This window comes from Ochotona princeps, chromosome 17, assembly GCF_030435755.1.
Source record: "Ochotona princeps isolate mOchPri1 chromosome 17, mOchPri1.hap1, whole genome shotgun sequence".
Lineage (NCBI taxonomy): Eukaryota > Metazoa > Chordata > Mammalia > Lagomorpha > Ochotonidae > Ochotona > Ochotona princeps.
In genome coordinates, this window is record NC_080848.1 from 47,560,470 (window position 1) to 47,577,480 (window position 17,011).

The window sequence follows — 17,011 nt, forward strand, 5'->3', positions numbered from 1 at the left end:
CTACATTTCTGTGATTTGCTTGAGTCTCCCCACATGAGTGACAGGGATCCAACCACTTGAACCATCATTGCTGCCTCACAGGGTCTGCATTGGCAGGAAGCTGGGAGCAGAGCTGGGACTAAAACCCAGGCACTCTGATACGACATGCAGGTTTCCCTAGAGGTGTCTTAACCACTGGGTCCAAACACTTGTCCCTGTCAACTTCTGAAGGAACCCAACTACATTCTTGGTTGGGGTTGCATGGAGTTTACAGACTCTTTTGCAGACATATATTCATTTAGATCATTTTGTTTCTTAGAACCATGATGTTTTCTCAAAACAGAGTTTTACATGTTCTTATTGAATGCCTGTAAACTTTGTCATTCTATTGCTATTGTGAATTTCATCTTGCTTTTTCTTTATATTTTGCATTTTGTTATTACTGCTATAGAGAAAGGCTACTGGTTACTGTAATTTGATCCTGTGTCTAGCGTCTTTGCAAACCTTGTCTCAGGAGTTTTTAGGAACTTGGATGCTGATTTGGTTTTTTTACTAACTGCAAATAATGACATTCTGTTGTCTTTTCTAATGCCTGTGCCACTATTTCATTTTTTCTTGGACCTATGCCAAGGCTTTCCTAGCAACCAGCAGTGGTAACATTGGCCATGCCTATTTCATTCTCCTTGAAAATAATTCATTGATGATTTTTCTACTAAGTGTAATACTTACTGTTATCGCTTTGATCCACAGCTTTTACTAAGACAAAGAAGTTCCTCTATTGTTTTTCTCTTTTAGAAAAGGATTTATTAATTTTGGAAATGAGAAAGAGAGAGAGAGAAAGAAGAGAGAGAGACCTTCCACCTACAGGTTCATTTCCCAACCCAATGGCTTAAATAGCCAGAACTTGGCCAGATCAAAACCGGGAGTCAGGAACTGCAGATCTCCTACATGAGTCAAAGGGACCCAAACATTTGGTCCATCTTCTGTTGTCTTCCGAGGTGCATTAGCAGGGAGCTGGATGGGACTTGGAGCAGCCAGGGCTTCAGCTGTCAATGCCACATGGAATGTTGGTGTTGCAGGCAGGAGTTTAACCCACTGCACCGCAATGCTGTCTCCCCATCCCTCCCATCCCGATTTTTGTAAAAGTATTTATCAAATGCTTATCCTTAAATACATTAAGAAAGCTACCTTGGTCATAAGGACTGTTGTGTTGCTGGAAACAAAAATCGAAGGCATGCCTCGCCTTTGACCTCCGGGACACTGTTGAATGCACTGGCTGCGATGTAGGTTGAGACAAAGTACAAGGACTCGGGTAGGGCACTTCGGAGAGTATCAGAACAGAAAGCTTCGTGTGTGTGTGCAGGCGTATGTTATACAGGAAAACATTTACTAAACAATATGTACCAAGCTTCATGGCAACTCTTAAGCATGATTATTGCACCCCAATTTATAGATGAAGAGATTGAGGCACAGAGCGGTTCTGTAAGTGGTTACCCAAGATTGCACAGCTCAAAGGATCTGAAGGATCTGAGATCCAACCTCAGGCAGCTGGTTCTGGAGTCCATTCGCAGAGCACTGCATCCTGTCAAAACCACAGTCCAGGCTAATCCTCTGCCTGCACTTGGGCAGTCTACGTGGGCGCTGGTTCATGTCCCAGCTCTCCGGCTCCCTGCTTGTGGCCTGGGAATGAAGTGGAGGAAGGTCCAAGTCCTTGGAACCCAATACTCACTTGGGAGACTGGGAGGAAGCTCCTGACTCCTGGCTTCAGATCAGATCAGCTCAGCTCTGGCTGTTGCAGCCGTTTTGGGAGTGAACCAGTGAATACAGGATCTTTCTCTCTGTCTCTCCTTCTCTCTGTAAATCTGATCTGCCTTTCCAATAAAAAAAAAAAAAAAACCCTTTAAACACACAGAGTCTAGCTGAAGTGGAAGCCCGTGTTAGTGACATTTGAGAAATCTCAGGCTCGTTTTCTTACTGACAAAACAGCCCGACTCATGCATGTATCCCTCATAGCTAGGATTTAGGTGGATGTAACATATTTAAAGACTTATTTTATTTTATTATTGCAGGCTTTCTCCACCCCAGCTCTATGGACTTATGGGGCTGGCGGAGTTTCCACCCTATGGCTGTGCAGTGCCTTGTAGGAAGTTGAGCAGCCTTTTGGCCGAGGGGAGAAGGGAGAGGCTCTAGGCGCTTCCTTCTTCACCTGCGATCACCACAAATGTCTCCAGAAGTTTCCGAAAGACTCCTGGGGGTCAGAAGTCACCCCTCAGTTGACAACTGTTCTATGAGGTAGCTCTTATTAACATCATTCCTATTTTATCCGTGACGAAGTGAAGCTTACACAGAAAGGAGAGAACTCAACCAAACAGGTGTTGGAACCAAAGATGCAGATCCAGATCTCTGCCTCTCAGTTTAACCATGAAACTGCTGCCTTCCACTTCTTACTGACCCAATGGACCTCCATGTAGAAACACCTGTGAGTCGCTTCTAAAATCTCAAAAACGTTTTTCTTTTTTGGCCTGGTTCCTGCAGATACTGGGATCTGAAAAGTGGGGCTTGCCTGCGTATCTTCAATGGCCACCAGGGAACGGTCACTTGCATGGATTTGTTGAAGAACAGGCTCGTGTCTGGAGCCAAAGATGGCCAGGTGAAAGGTGAGAAAGCAACACCTTACCTTTTCTTACAGGTTTTCCCCAATCCACGAATTACCAAAATGCTTGATGTACTTGCTTCATAGTCACTTCTCCTTTTAGCCATCCTTGTATATATATCCATCTAGACCTCCAATAACCATTGTTCAGTGCACACCACATACTAGATACTGTGCTTGGTGTTAAAGAGAAAAAAATTAATATGGTAAAGTTATTGAAATACAATTAAACATTTTTTTTTTCACTAAGCTCCTAATGTCCTAGTAAGAGTAGATATGTAAATATAGAATGAGGGACATGGCAGACCCATATATTGACCACACCTATCATGTGATAGGCAAATACTTTTCTAGTTAATTTCATCCTCCCAAGAACCCCACAAAGTGGATATAGGTGACAAATCCAGAACTCAGAAAAGCAACTTGCCCCAAATCAGAGCTGTTGAATGGTACAAGCCATTTGAACCCAAGGCCGCCTGGCACTCAGGCCCATGTAACTCCATGCAGAGCTAACTCTGCTTTCAAATAAAACAATTAAAAAAAAAAGCTGTGCATGGAGTTACAAGGGAAAGAGAGAGCGAGAGAGATTTTCCACCCCTTTCCATTACAGTCCACAAATGACCGCAATGGCTAAAGCTGGACTGGGAATCAGTGTCCATATAGGATGCCAGCGCCTTAGGGAGAGGATTAGCCTGCATGCCACCGTGTGCACCCCCCAATGCAGAATTCTAAGGGACCACAGAACTAAGGGTAAATTAGGGAAAGCCCCACAGGAAGGGTGCCATAGAAGTGTGGTCTTGAGGGACAAGGCTCACAGGCCAAAGAGACAACAGCAAAGGCCAAAGCGTAGAAGCATGAAGCGTATTCAGGGAATTTCCCATTGTGTGAGGTGGCTGGACTGCAGTGCAGGTTTGTGTGGGGCCAGACTACAAAGCACCTTTTGGCGTCATAGTCCTCAGCTGGACCTTACCCAATGGGATGTGGAGAGCACTGTGGTTGGGAATGGACATGAACGAATGTGTTTCTTAGAAGAGAACATAACCGGGTCCGGCACAGTAGCCTAGTGGCTAAAATCTTTGCCTTGCACATGCCGGGATCGTATATAAGCACAGGTTTGTATCCCAGCTGTTCCATTTCCCATCCAGCACCCTGCTTGTGGCCTGGGAAAGCAGTCAAGGGCAGTCTAAGGCCTTGGCACCCTGCACCTGCATGGAAGACCCAGAAGAAACTCCTGGCTCCTGGCTTCAGATTGGCTTAACGCTGGCCGTTGCAGCCACTTGGGGAGTGAATCAACAGATGGAAGATCTTCCCCTCTGTCTCTCCTTCTCTCTGTATATTTGACTTTTCAATAAAAATGAATAAACCTTAAAAAAAAAAGAAGAAGAGAGGATAGCCCTAGTAAGAGTTTGGAAGAGGATTAGGGAATGGTGGCCCACATGGAGATAGTGGACAAGTGGAGATCCCATTTGGTCTAGAGAATTCTCCTGATGTCTCTAGAATTCCTGCAAGCAGGCAGGCGGGGAAGACTCAGAGGGCGGGGACACTAAGGAGAGCGGGCAGAACTTGACCACTATCTACGTGAAAAGTGAGGTCCACGGAGGACAAAGATTTGCTTCAAAATGTCAGGCCACTGGGCACACGACAATCCAATGCATGAAAATAGAGTCTACAGGGAAAAATCAAGATAGGGCAAAGAGTGGGAAGGTCATGGGTTCTATTCTGGACATGCTGAATATCATACGCAACATACTGGACAATCCTTCACCATAGCGTAGCAGGTTAAGCTGCTGCCTGCAAGCACGGGCATCCCATATGGGTGGCTGGTTTGAGTCTTGACTGCTCTACTTCCTGATCCATCTCCCTGCTTAGGGCCTGGGGAAGCAGAGGAGGGTGGTTCAAGTCCTTGGGCCCCTGCACCCTCACGGGTGACCCTGAAACAAGCTCCTGGTTCCTGGCTCCAGATAGGCTCAGCTCTGGATGTTTTGGCCATTTGTGGAGTGAACGGCAGGTGGAAGATCTTTCTCTTTGTCCCTCCTTTTGTCTGAAAAAATCTGCCTAAGCGCCTGGGCCATCCCTGCTGTCTTCCGGGTGCACTAGCAGCGAGCTGCATCAGAAGGGAGTAGCTGGGGCTTGAACCAGCTCTGCACTTGGTGATGTACGAGTTGCAATCAGTGGCTTAACCGGCTGTGCCACAACATGAGTTCTTTGAGTTTTTCCTTCTCAGAAAAATATACAATATATTATCATTCTCTAACATCTCCTTATTGTTTAATGGAACACTTCAAAGTTTCTCTCCTGTGTAATTAGAACCTAATGCTTGTGAATCAGCCTCTCTCCATTCCGTCTCCATCCTCCTCTCTCAGCCTCTGGCAGCCAGCATCTCACTCTGCCCTATGAGACCAACTCAGGAACTAGTAGAAACGGGAGAGTAACGCCGGAGGTGTGAAATTCGGCAAGCCAGGGCACCTTCTCAAGGACTGTTAATCCATTTTTCAACCCTCCTCTACCTGCCCTGGTAATTTTATAAATGGACCAAGGGCTCTTAAATAAAGGGTGATGAAAACACACCTACTTAGGGTTTGTCTGGCATACATGGTTAAGAACACAGCATCTGCATCCCTTGTCTTGAAAGTGATGGGGTGGTGTTTTAGCTCGTTTTCTGTTGCTCTAATAAGATACCCAACCTCTGGGAATTTATAAGGAAAAGAAGTTTGCGTGGTTCTGTTTTGGAGGCTGGGCAGTGCCACAGCATGGTGCCAGCATCTGCTGAGGAGGTCTTGGCTGGGGCCATAAGCTGGTGAGAACATCCAATGGGGAGACCAAGAGCGCTCACTTTGGTAACCAGGCCACTCCCGGAATAACCCATGAATCTATGTGTGGGTTCAAATCCCAGCTCTGCTGTGACCAGGAGCAGCTTCTGCAACTTCTCTCAGTTTTCTCTGAAGGTGGGGAATAATGATAGCACCTGTCTTTTGAAGGTGAGTTAACACGTCTCAAACACTTGGCCTGTTACTGCTAGAGCTAGGGAGGTGTCAGCTCTGGCCATTATTTCGTCTTTGTTTGATAATGGCCTGTGGGATAGGGTAGCAAGCATTTTTCAGGCTTCAAGGGTAGGCTTGTTGGACATGGGAAGTCTGGTGCTTGGACTCCAAGGCTAAGTTCGAAGGTTAGAGCTGACATCTCCTGTTCTGTCCATTCTCACCAGGGGCCCACGATTGGGGAATTCTGTGTCATAGGTCTCTGAAGCTGTTGCCAGGGCCAGGGAAAGGCCTGCTGGGGGTTGTTAGATGGGGTGAAGGCTCAGTGAGTCTGGTTTCCTGGAGTGGCGAGCATAACTCCACTGACAACCTGCCTCCTCTCCCTTCCCCCTTTTCCTGTCTTCTTCAGAATGGGACATAGACACGGGAAAGTGTCTGAAGACATATAAACACAAAGACCCCATCTTGGCCATCAGGATCAATGACACCTACATCGTGAGCAGTTGTGAGCGGGGACTAGTCAAAGTGTGGCACATGGCCACAGCCCAGCTGGTAAAGGTGAGAGGACAGTGGGTTGGGGGAGGCAGTTAGGAAGGGGGATGGTGGGCGCCACTTGGTGTCTCCTAGACTGTCCTGAGGAGCAAGGGAGACTCCGGAGAGGGGACATTCCAAGCCGGTGGACGGCCAGGGGTTCACCGTCCATGTGGTGACCAGGTATGGTCTTGGGGTTAGCAAAGGAGGCTTAGCTTAGCCTATACAGGCCTAGGGGCTTTTAACGGTAATGGAGTATGCTTTCTGCTTCTACATTATTCTCTCCTGACTTGGCATGTGTCAAATAGGTGAACATAGCATATTTCTCTTTTTAGCGGGGGAGAGGAGGTGAATAAAGGAAGAAACTTCTCCCCCACTACTTATTCTCTAAGTTGTTTTGAAAGTGACTGGGAGGGGTCATAGCCCATTTTCTGTTGCTCTTAAAAAAAAAGTGAGTGGCCTGTGGGAACATATAAAGAAATGAAGGTTACTTGGTTTGGATTTGGTGAGGGGCTCCTGGCTGGGACATGGTGAGAGCATCAGATGGTAAGATGGAGCCTGGAGGCTGAGGGCACTCTGTGAGTTTGTGAATTATGAATCTGCCATCACGGGTCATTGATGGAGGTGGAGCACTGCTGACCCAACCGCCTCCCAAAGATTCCACCCTAAAGTATTTGACACAGGGGGGTTGAGTTTCCAACAATTTTGCGTCACATGCTTAAATCTCAGCTATTGTTCATAGAACGTGTTCTTGCTGGACCCACTGGCTTGAGTGGGTGGTGCTGAGAGCATTTGTGCCAGGAACACAGTATCACAGGGAGAAGGGGCTGGCTTAGCTTCCTACCAATCTTTTGTTCTTAAAGATTTATTGGACTTAGTTGAAAGTAAGATTTGAGGATAGGGACAGGGGTGGGTGGAGAGACAGAGCAGTTTTCTATCCAATAATAGTTCACTCCCCAGATGTTTAGCCCAGACCAAAGCCAGGAGCCAGGAGCTTCTTTCACGTCTCCCATGTGGGTACAGGGGTTCAGGCACTTGGCTATCCTCTGCTGCTTTCCCAGGCCATTAGCAGGGAGCTGGGTCAGAAGCTGGAATTCGAATTGGTGCCCATCTGGGGTGCAGGCATTGAAGGCAACGGCTTTACCCAGTGTGCCACAATGCCAGCCCCCAACTTCTCATCAAACTTGACCTTGCTGAAGGACCAGCAGTTGCAGGGCAGGGATGTCGCTGGTACCCTCCATCCATTTCCCAGCAAGGAACTGGGTTTGGGGAGTTCACCCTTCATCCTTCCGAAAGCAGAGGCAGTGAAAAACTGGTCCTACTTCTTACTCTGCGATAATGGAGCTGCCCTGGCCACAGAACTACTGAGAACAAGGTCTCTGTTGGATCCGTTTTTCCTTAAATGAGAGGAGAATGAGAGAGAGAGAGAGAGAGAGAGAGAGAGAGAGAGAGAGAGAGAGAGAATAAGAGGCAAAGAAAGGGAGCGAGGGAGGAGGCTGAGCGAGAGAGGAGGGCTCCTCTGAGTGGAGTTGGCTCAGGGAGAGGCTGGGTTAGCAGAGACTCTGGCCTTCACCTCTGGAAGCTTCGGCTCTGACTCCTTGCAGAAGTTGGTCTGAGGGGCTGAAAACAGTGCCTTCTTTTCTTACAGACTCTCATGGGCCACGAGGGAGCTGTGAAGTGCCTGTTCTTTGACCAGTGGCATATCGTCTCAGGAGGCAGTGACGGCCTGGTCATGGCCTGGAGCATGGTGGGGAAATACGAGCGCTGCCTCATGGCCTTCAAGCATCCAAAGTAGGTGCTGGTGAGATGCCAATTCCATAGGGTGGCACTGCTGCATCCAATTTAGGTGCTACCAAGTCCCATAATGTGACATTGCTGCCACCTCCCATGACCACAGCTTAGACTGCCGCCTTTGGCCTGTTGGTCCCTTCTGCCCCTGCTGATCCCATATTCTTTCTACACATCACTCATTACTGCATCCCTTTTCATCCGCCTGCTACCTGCATCTCTTGTGATTAGCCATTTTTCTTCTATTTTCTCTTGATTCTCTTACGAAATAAAAATACTAGTTGTGGGACTGGTATTGTGGTGCAGCAAATTAAGAGACTGCTTGCAATGCCAGTATCCCATGTGAGCAGTGGTTAGAGTCCCAGCCCCTCCATGTCCCTTCTAGCATGCGATTAATATGCCTGGGAGAGCAGCAGAAGCTGGCCTTAGTGTTGGGTCTCTGCACCTGCACGGGAGATCTGGATGGAGTCCTTGGCTCCTGGCTTCAACCGGGCCCGGTCCTGGCTCCTGCAGTCATTCGGGCAGTGAGTCAGTGGATGGAAAATATCTGGTTTTCCCTCTTCTCTCATTATCACATGGCCTTTCAAATAATTATAAAAAATCTTTAAAAGAAAAAAAATACTCTATGTGGACTTAGAGACATTACTTATATTTTATATCTAATCTCCCCATGATAAATTAATCTCTTATCTACTAGGCTTACGAACTGTCTCAAAAAGTGCCAATTCCAGTAAATTTAACATTGTTGGGATTGGTCTTTATCTCAGGAAACTTGTGCTCACATATGCTTAAAATGGTCCAAGTGGTTTAAAAATAATGGAAGGCTAAAAACCAAATCAGAACAAAACAAAAAGAAGTTTATACTTGTGGTCTGTGGATTCAGTTCGATTCCAGGATAGCAAATGGACTTCATTTTGCATTCATGATTCAAAGTTAGGGGTGGCGGCCGTGGAGTTAAGGAAGTATTCTGAAGTCACCAGGGCATTGTGGTCCATCAATGGTGCTGATGTGGTCACAGGGATCCTGGTTCTCCTGAAGTCTCATGCTATTCCAACCGTGCTTCCTTCCTCGAGTGCATTGTCAACATTTCCTGGAAACTAAAAGCTATCTTGGCTGATGCAAAGAGTGAGTATGTTTTCCAGGGGAATTTATCGGAGGATATTAATTTCCTAAGTTATGGTCCTAAATTTCCTCATAGCCTCATGGGAGGCTTTTGTGAAAATCTATGTATTTGAAAGGAAGAGAGAGAGGAGAAGTTAACAATGTTCACGCTACTCGATGGCAGAGAATCTTTGTTTTGTCAAATTTGGACGCCGCATGGCTGTAAGACTTCATTTTTCCAGATCTCTGGAGAAATGGATCTGCCCATTTCTGCCCATTTTTCTTACGGAAGGAGAGGCTTTTGTCATCCTTCATCATTTTGACTGACATCAGGGTGGGACCCTGCAGACACCTGACTCCGCAGTATCTTTGATGAAGGAAGAGTGAAGAAGCAGACAGAATTTATTTCTGGGACAGAGATGAAACTTGAAACAGGGCGACTCCTAGTACCTAACAAACTGATGGCATCAAATTTAGTTTTTCAGTGTCTTAAATAGGCATGCAGGTGAGTAAGTTAAGTGCGCACAGGGAGATTTTCCTGGCGGACTCTGTTCTTTGTGGCCCTTTCCTCTTCCTACTGGGTCATCATGCAAGGATATTCATATATGTCACCCCCTGGTTATGATTCTGCTTGAGGTTGTAAAGGATGTTTATTTACTTTATCAAAGTCAACAATGTAATAGCAGAAACTGTCAAAATGCTTTAGGTAAAGATAACCCTTTTCCTTTTTTTTTTTTTTTTACAGAATTGTTATTCCTCTCTTAAAGATCGATTTTTTATTGAAAAGGCAGATTTACAAAGAGGAAGAGAGACAGAGAGATAAGATAGGTCTCCCATCTGCTGCTGCACTCCCCAAATGGCAGCAATGGCAGAAGCTCCATTGGTCTTCAGACCACAGAACCAGGAACCTCTTCCAGGTCTCCCACGCGGGTGCAGGGTCCCAAAGCTTTGGGCCGTCCTCTGCTGCTTTCCCAGGCCACAAGCAGGGAGCTGGATGGGAAGTGGAGCCAGCTGGGAGCTTGATGGGAGGGGGGCAGTCGGGACCTGAACCAGCATTCATTTGGGATGGCCGATACTGCAGGTGGAGGATTAATGTTCTATACTGCTGCAAGAGCCCCATGATCATACTATTTTAAGAGAAGTCAAAACATTAAATAAAACCTCAGCATGATGTTTGTAGAATAGCTAAGGCAGCAAGCTGCAAGAGGGAAACGTATCTCCTATAAATCGGGCCTGCTTGGGTCCTAACATAATTCATGGCGTCAGTCTTTTTGTCCTGTTCTCTTGTGCCTCTGGGACCAAATTGCTGGAAAAGTCAATATATAGGACAGGGAGAGATGTTTTATTTATTTATTTTAAAATCTTACTTCTTTTTGTTATTATCGTTTCATGATACAGTTCCATAGGCCCTGGGATTTTCCTTGTCCCCTCCCCAATTCCCTCCCCCCTCACTGAGTTCCCCTATATCATTACAACAGTATAGTTCTTCATACACAGTCATATGTCCATCATTGCGGGCATGGACAATGGCAGAGAGTCCAGCATGCTATTGTCAAGATATAGTAGACAGTTTCACTGGGAGTCCATCTTTGGAAGTAGAGATGCATACTGCATTGTATCCGCACATCTGGATATGACAGTCTTCATTACACAATCACTATACACCCCATTAAATGAAAAGACATAATACAAAATCAACAACAGGAAGAAAAATAGAAATTTACAATGCCATGAAGTTAATATACATGCTGCTAGATATGATAGTCTCCATTACACAGTTACTATACATTCCTTTGAATGAAAAGCCACAAAACAAAATCAACAACAGGAAGAAAAAAACCAAAGAAATGAACAACACCATGAAGTTAAATAACGTGCTACTGAACGACTAATGTGTCGCTGAGAAAATGAAAATCAAGAACCCAGGAGATGTCTTGAGATCAGTGGTGTACATCCAGAACTATAAAACAGTGGAGCGTTCTGGCCCCTGTCGCCCCCCACCCCCTTGCTCACAATGCCCCGAATCACAGCGAAGCCCAGGGTGCCACCTGTCACTCTGTTCCTTCCAGGGAGGTGCTCCACGTGGCCCTTCTCTACCTCCGGGTCATCAGCGCCTGCGCAGACGGCAAGATCCGCATTTACAACTTCCTCAACGGGAACTGTCTGAAGGTGATCAAAGCCAACGGCAGAGGGGATCCTGTGCTGTCCTTCTTTTTTCAGGGCAACAGGTGGGTGGCCGGTGTGGCGGTCAGAGCCGTGAGCGATTCTGTATGCATGAGTGCTTTTTCTGCTGCCCTGGATTGGCTGGCCAGAGGAGAGAGTGGGCCACGCGTCTCTCTGATGTTGGCTGTCAGGAAGGAATGCTCTTGTGCGGGAACCAGTTGACTTTTGGAGTCCTGAAATCCTTCTGAGTGTTTGCGGAGATCATCTGCGATGCACCATAGCTCTTCTGGCAGGTGGGCATTTTGGCTAACGCATCACCCCTGCTTCCTCCCTGGGTGTGCGTTCGTGGCCTGAGGCTCTCAGCTGCTTCTGACGCTCACCGCTGATGCAGAGGGTGGGGGAACCGCCGTCGTTGGGCTCTCTTGGGGACGAGTTGAACAACCAAGTTTGTAGAAACCTGTACCATGACTGATCTCTTTGTATGAAGGATCCCCATGAAATTCATGGGCAATGTGTAGTATCAAAACACTGTGCATGACTTTCAAATTTTTTTGGCATCAAGATAAGTTTACAATTCCATATTCCGTGAATATGGGTTCGGGGATGATATTGCATGGAAATAAGCAAAGAGCATTATTAACTTGTAAATTCTACCTTGGGCTCTCTGGAGACATCAGTTAACTTTCTTGAATCTTCCCTCTTTAAATGAAATATCAGTCATACTATTTACCATCTAAAAGAAAAAGGAGTGGGGCTGGTAATAAGGCTTGATAAAGTTAAAAAAAAACAGCCATGAACTAATAATACTGCAAAAAAAAATCCACTTGAATGTTTTCTTATTCTCACCATCCAGAGAGATGATCTCTTTTTTTTGTGTGGATAAAAACGTCTGAAAAAAATTTTTTTTTTTCTGAAGGGAATGGTTCCTCTAAATCCCATTCTAGCATTCCCAGCCCCCAAAAGCCACTCTTCTAGAGAACTAAAAAAATTATGATACATTTTATTTTCAGTAATATTTCATTTAACATAATTTGCAAATAGGTCTATGCTCTAAGATGACCTAAAGAACATGTATTCTTCATCCTGCTCCTCTGAGTACTGCATGGGGGGCCAGCGCCCCCCAGTGTCGACACCTAGCATTTCACACCGAGATTTTATCCACAGATAAAGCTAAAACCAACGTGCTGGGATCAAACCGAGAGGCTGTTATTAAGTCCTTGTGTTATAGATTTGACACTTTTAAATGATTGTGACGGTAATGACTCATTTTTTTCCCGGCAGGTGCAGTGTCTTTTAAAGGGAAAACATCTCAGTATGTAAAAATGCCACATTTTATTTCCTGAATACATTGAAAAGAGTGAAGACTGGAGATGTTTAATGCATCATGAACCCAGGGACATGATGCTTAGTGATGGAGTCTGTCCAACATACCAATTCCAACTTTGATGGCCATGGGCAAACTGGCGTTTGCAATTAAACCTGCAGGCATGAATTTTCCAGAGTGGTAGAATTTCATTCCCATGGTGCCAGCCAAGGTTCCAGACATAGCCAGGAAAATCCAAATGTTCCTTGGGTCCTGAGATAGATGGTAGGCCCCCAGGCTTGCCAAGCTTCCGAAGAGGAGGAATTCGGCCAGGGACGGCACGCTACCTTCTTTGGCCAGTGATTCCACCAGTGGCCACCAGGACTGCGTAGGCAAAGCCAAAATAATGTAAAGGTACTGGCGGCCCTGTGCTCTTCTGCATAGCCCTCCTGTGCCTCTGTCTAGGCTGTAGGACACAACACCTGACCCGCACGCCAAAACCACAACCCCCAAGTACCGGAACCGCTCTCCCAGAGTCTTGGGCTGCAGACAGAGCGCATACAAGCCTCTAGCCAAGGACTGCAGGGCCCACCTTTTCTAGACAATTCATGCGCACAGCCAAGAGCCTAACCTTGCAGCCGTTTCGCAGTGGAAAGGGACCTGGCTGTCCCGTGAAGGACGGTGGTCTAACAGGCAGCAGTGGGGCAAAGCAGTGGTGGGAGGGGGGAGGTGCAAATTCAGAAATGGTCTACCCAGTCACGAAACTGGGATTAGGGAGACAGGAAGCACCCTGTCTGGTGGAGTTCGGAGGTTCTGCTGCCCAGCTGTGTGCAGACACGGTTCAGGTACAGTATGAAGGAGTGTGGGTTCCTCGTGGGGTGGGGTCTGTGCAGAGGGATGGTCCGCCCGGTAGGGAGTTTTGTTCATTCTGATCACTGCAGTAGAAACACTGGGTTTGCAAGCTGTGCTTAAAAATAGGGAGTGGGGCCCTGCGCGGTAGCCTAGTGTCTAAAATCCTCACCTTGCATGTGCCGGGATCACATATGGGTGCTGTTACTAATCCCAGCAGTCCCGCTTCCCATCCAACTCCCTGCTTGTGGCCTGGGAAAGCAGTGGAAGACGGGCCAAAGCCTTGGGACCCTGCACCCATGAGGGAGACCCGGAAGAGGCTTCAGGTTCCTGGCTTTGGATTGGTGCAGCTCCAGACGTTGTGGTCACTTGGGGAGTGAAGCAGCAGATGGGAGATCTATCTCTCTGTCTCTCCTCCTCTTTATGACTTTCTAATAAAAATAAAATAAATCTCTAAAAAAAGTTTAAAAAATAGGGAGTGAGTTTTAAGACAACTGTACTTGCAGAAGTCCCAAGCTTCTGCCTTAGTAACCTTAGGAATACTTGGCACTCACTGTAGGAGCAGAAATTTGTTTAAATATTTTTTTTAAAGATGTATTTATTTTTATTTTAATAGGCAGATTTACAGAGAGAAGAAGAGACAGAGAGAAAGATCTTCAATTCTTTGGTTTACTTCCTAAATGACTGTAATGGCTGGAGCTGAGCTGATCTAAAGCCAGGGGCCAACTTAAATGGTACAGGGTCCCAAGGCTTTGGGCCGTCCTCCACTGCTCTGCCAGACCATAAGCAGGGAGCTGGATGGGAAGTGGAGCTGCTGGGACACAAACCAGTGCCCATATGGGATGCTGACACTGCAAGGTGGATGATTAGCCAGTTTAGCCGTCGTGCTGGCCTCCTGTTTAAAGACATTTTAGCTTGAGAAGCACAATAATCAGAACCCCTGCACCACATGTATGTTTATTTTATCTATAGTTAGATCTCTCTGTAAGTTATATCTACTTTTAGATATCCTAATATTTATATATTATATTGATCATGTATTATATGTATTTGCTTTATACAAAGAAGGCAGCTACAAGGCTAGTAGCCCCTTCTGCATGGCATGATAGCTGCCCTTCACTTGTTCCCGCCCCTCGCCTTTTTGTGTGGTCAATCCCTGGGCACAGCACAAGGCTCGGCTGGGACGGTAGCTGCAATGGCTGCCTTTGTGAGCCATCCTGTTTGGTTTTGATTGCCAGGATGCTGATCAACACGGAGAGCAATATTGTCATGTTCCAGTTTGAGCCTGTCAAGTGGCAGTACTCCGCGGACAGAGGCAGATCAAAGAGGGACAAAGACAGAGAAGAGGAGAAGGAGGACGACGGCTTCACGGAGGTGCTCTCCAAGACGAGCGCTCAGGCGTACAGCCCGAGAGATTCGCCATCCAGCAAACAGACGGTGGCCCCCGAGAGTTTGCTGGGCAAACCCCCCAAGTCCCGTGTCCTTGGGAAGGCCGCCAAGTTAACATCAGGTAAAGCAGCGGAACTCCATGCAATGCCACTGATAACCAAAGAAGTAGGGCAGGGAGCGTCAGGGCTGCTCTCGTGGTGGGATAGTTTAGCCACTGGTTTCTTTTTTTTTTTTTTTTTTTACTAGGTTTTTTTTTTTTTTTTTATTCATTAATTACATTGTATTACATGACACAATTTCATAGGTACTGGGATTTTCCCCCCCTTCACCCCAAACCCTTCCCCCATGGTGAATTCCTTCACCATGATGCATAACCACAGCTCAGGTTCCGTTGGGATTCCCTAATTACAGGCTCACACCATACAGAGTCCAGCATCCCACTGTAGCCACTGGTTTCTTGATGGTAGAGATCCAAATACTTCATGAAAGTGGCAGCCATTCTGTAGGCTCCACCCGATAACTTGTTTCACTAGCCAAAGGAAAATCCCTGATTTTTCAAGACCCGGATTTGCAAACTTATTAGAACCTTGGTACTGAATGCCAGGTTGGTTTGCACATTTGTCATCGAAAGCAGCACTCTACCCAAATGCAAATATAGATGAGGGAGTTTTCCAAAAAGTTCGTGGAAAATGCATATTCCGGGAACATCTTGAATGATTTCAAAATATTTTTTTCACCAAACTAATTTCTAATTTTGATTCCATTCCCAGAGTTTTTCCTTAAGATACGACAAAAAGTTACTAATGATCATTAGGCCTCTGGAAAATATTACTTACAAAGCAAGTGAGTGTGTTTGTGTATGCGTGCGCACTGTATTAAGGGAACATACGCATGGCCCATGCCACTTACATGGCACCCAAAGGTTGTACGTGGCAGGATCCTTCTCTTTTCGCCACCTGTCTTATATTTGCATGTGAAATTGGGTCATGGGTCTGTAGCGAACACCAATTGAGCACTCCCAAGCCTGTCACACTACCAGTGGCCAGTTCTGTCTCATGGAGAAAGAGCTTCAGGCAGCGCTTCATGCTAGACCACCAGTGGGAAGAACAGGTAGGAGGGAGCCAGGATAACCTGTACGTCTTGGACTTGAGGTGATCACTTAGTTTCACAGAACAATAAACACCAGGGTGACATTTTTCCATGAAAACCAGCTAAGTGATCAGCCCCCTAGGTCCCTCCCATTGTTTGGTCCTTGTTGATTTATGAAATGACCATAGTTCTTGCTCAACCTTGACTCATTCATGTTAGCAGAGGAACGTCAAAGAAAGTTGAAATCGCCCCGAAAAGACGCCAAGAAGAGAGCTCATCCTGTTGCCAAAGAAACTAATATCCAGGATGGTCGACAGCAGAGTGCCGAAGCAAAATCCTTGGCAAGAGAGATTAACGGTGATGTCTTTATTCTGCGTAAGGGGCGAGCTCCAACCAGCTTCTTCCCCTCCCATCCTCTTTGTCTTTCCTTTCCTCCGTTTCCTTTTGCTTTTTAGCAGGCTGATACCTTTGGTTCTGTTTGAGAATTCAGAATGGATAGTGTCTGATTTCTAAGAGTGAGTGGCTTCCCTTGGTTGTCTGCCTACGAACTCAAGATGACAGGGTAGGAACCTTTGTAAGAGTTGAGTGTCCAGTTCCTGAGCTCTCAGCCCCCTCTCCGGCCTCCTTGCAGTAGGACTGTGGAGAGAAGCTTTCAGAGAACACTGGAGGGAACTTCTCCAGGGAGTGCTTGGGCTGGGTGCTAGGTCCGCGACACAAGGAGACGGAGGAGAAAGAGATGAACAGGTCTTTTGAGAAGTGTTGCTCAACATTGTGACAGTGCAGTCCCTTTGTGATTCTTGAAGGACACTTAAATTGTCAAGGCTGTTCAAGGATTTCTGACTCACATCCTAGTGCTGTTTTCGAAACCAACTCCCTACAGACTGCTTTCAAGGTGGTGCCAACGCAGTGAAGTCGTTGCATAGCTGCCCTCCCAAGAGTAGGCTTCCTTGTGTTTCCACATGCACAGGCCGATAAAGGGAACTGCAGTTAACTAGAAAGAGGTAGACCTGGCTGTCCTGCACACGCTGTGACAATCTCCTTCCTCACTAACAATGTACGAGGGTTTTTATTCCATGAATGGGAACTCTGTTGTCTGTCATCATGTACCTGTTTATGTGGTAAGTACAATTGACATTTGTATTTCCTTAAGATTGGTCATTAACCAGCTGAATATCCATCAGTGGGAAA

At 46.4% G+C, this 17,011-nt stretch overlaps 1 protein-coding gene and 1 pseudogene across 7 annotated transcripts in view; one reads left to right on the top strand and one right to left on the bottom strand.

Moving 5' to 3' along the window:
* Positions 1-17,011, top strand: part of FBXW10B (F-box and WD repeat domain containing 10B) — a 31,712-nt gene that overhangs the window by 10,822 nt on the left and 3,879 nt on the right. For 5 of the 7 annotated variants that reach the window (XM_058675605.1, XM_058675607.1, XM_058675608.1 and 2 more), the window contains 6 exons: positions 2,515-2,636; positions 6,020-6,168; positions 7,790-7,932; positions 11,100-11,258; positions 14,584-14,855; positions 16,043-16,180. In XM_058675605.1, coding sequence (XP_058531588.1) covers positions 2,515-2,636; positions 6,020-6,168; positions 7,790-7,932; positions 11,100-11,258; positions 14,584-14,855; positions 16,043-16,180 — 983 coding nt within the window. The remainder of the gene's footprint in view (positions 1-2,514; positions 2,637-6,019; positions 6,169-7,789; positions 7,933-11,099; positions 11,259-14,583; positions 14,856-16,042; positions 16,181-17,011) is intronic. The other 2 variants (XM_058675606.1, XM_058675610.1) reach the window with 2 other exon arrangements.
* LOC105942337 (transmembrane protein 14C-like) lies at positions 12,599-12,938 on the bottom strand (annotated as a pseudogene).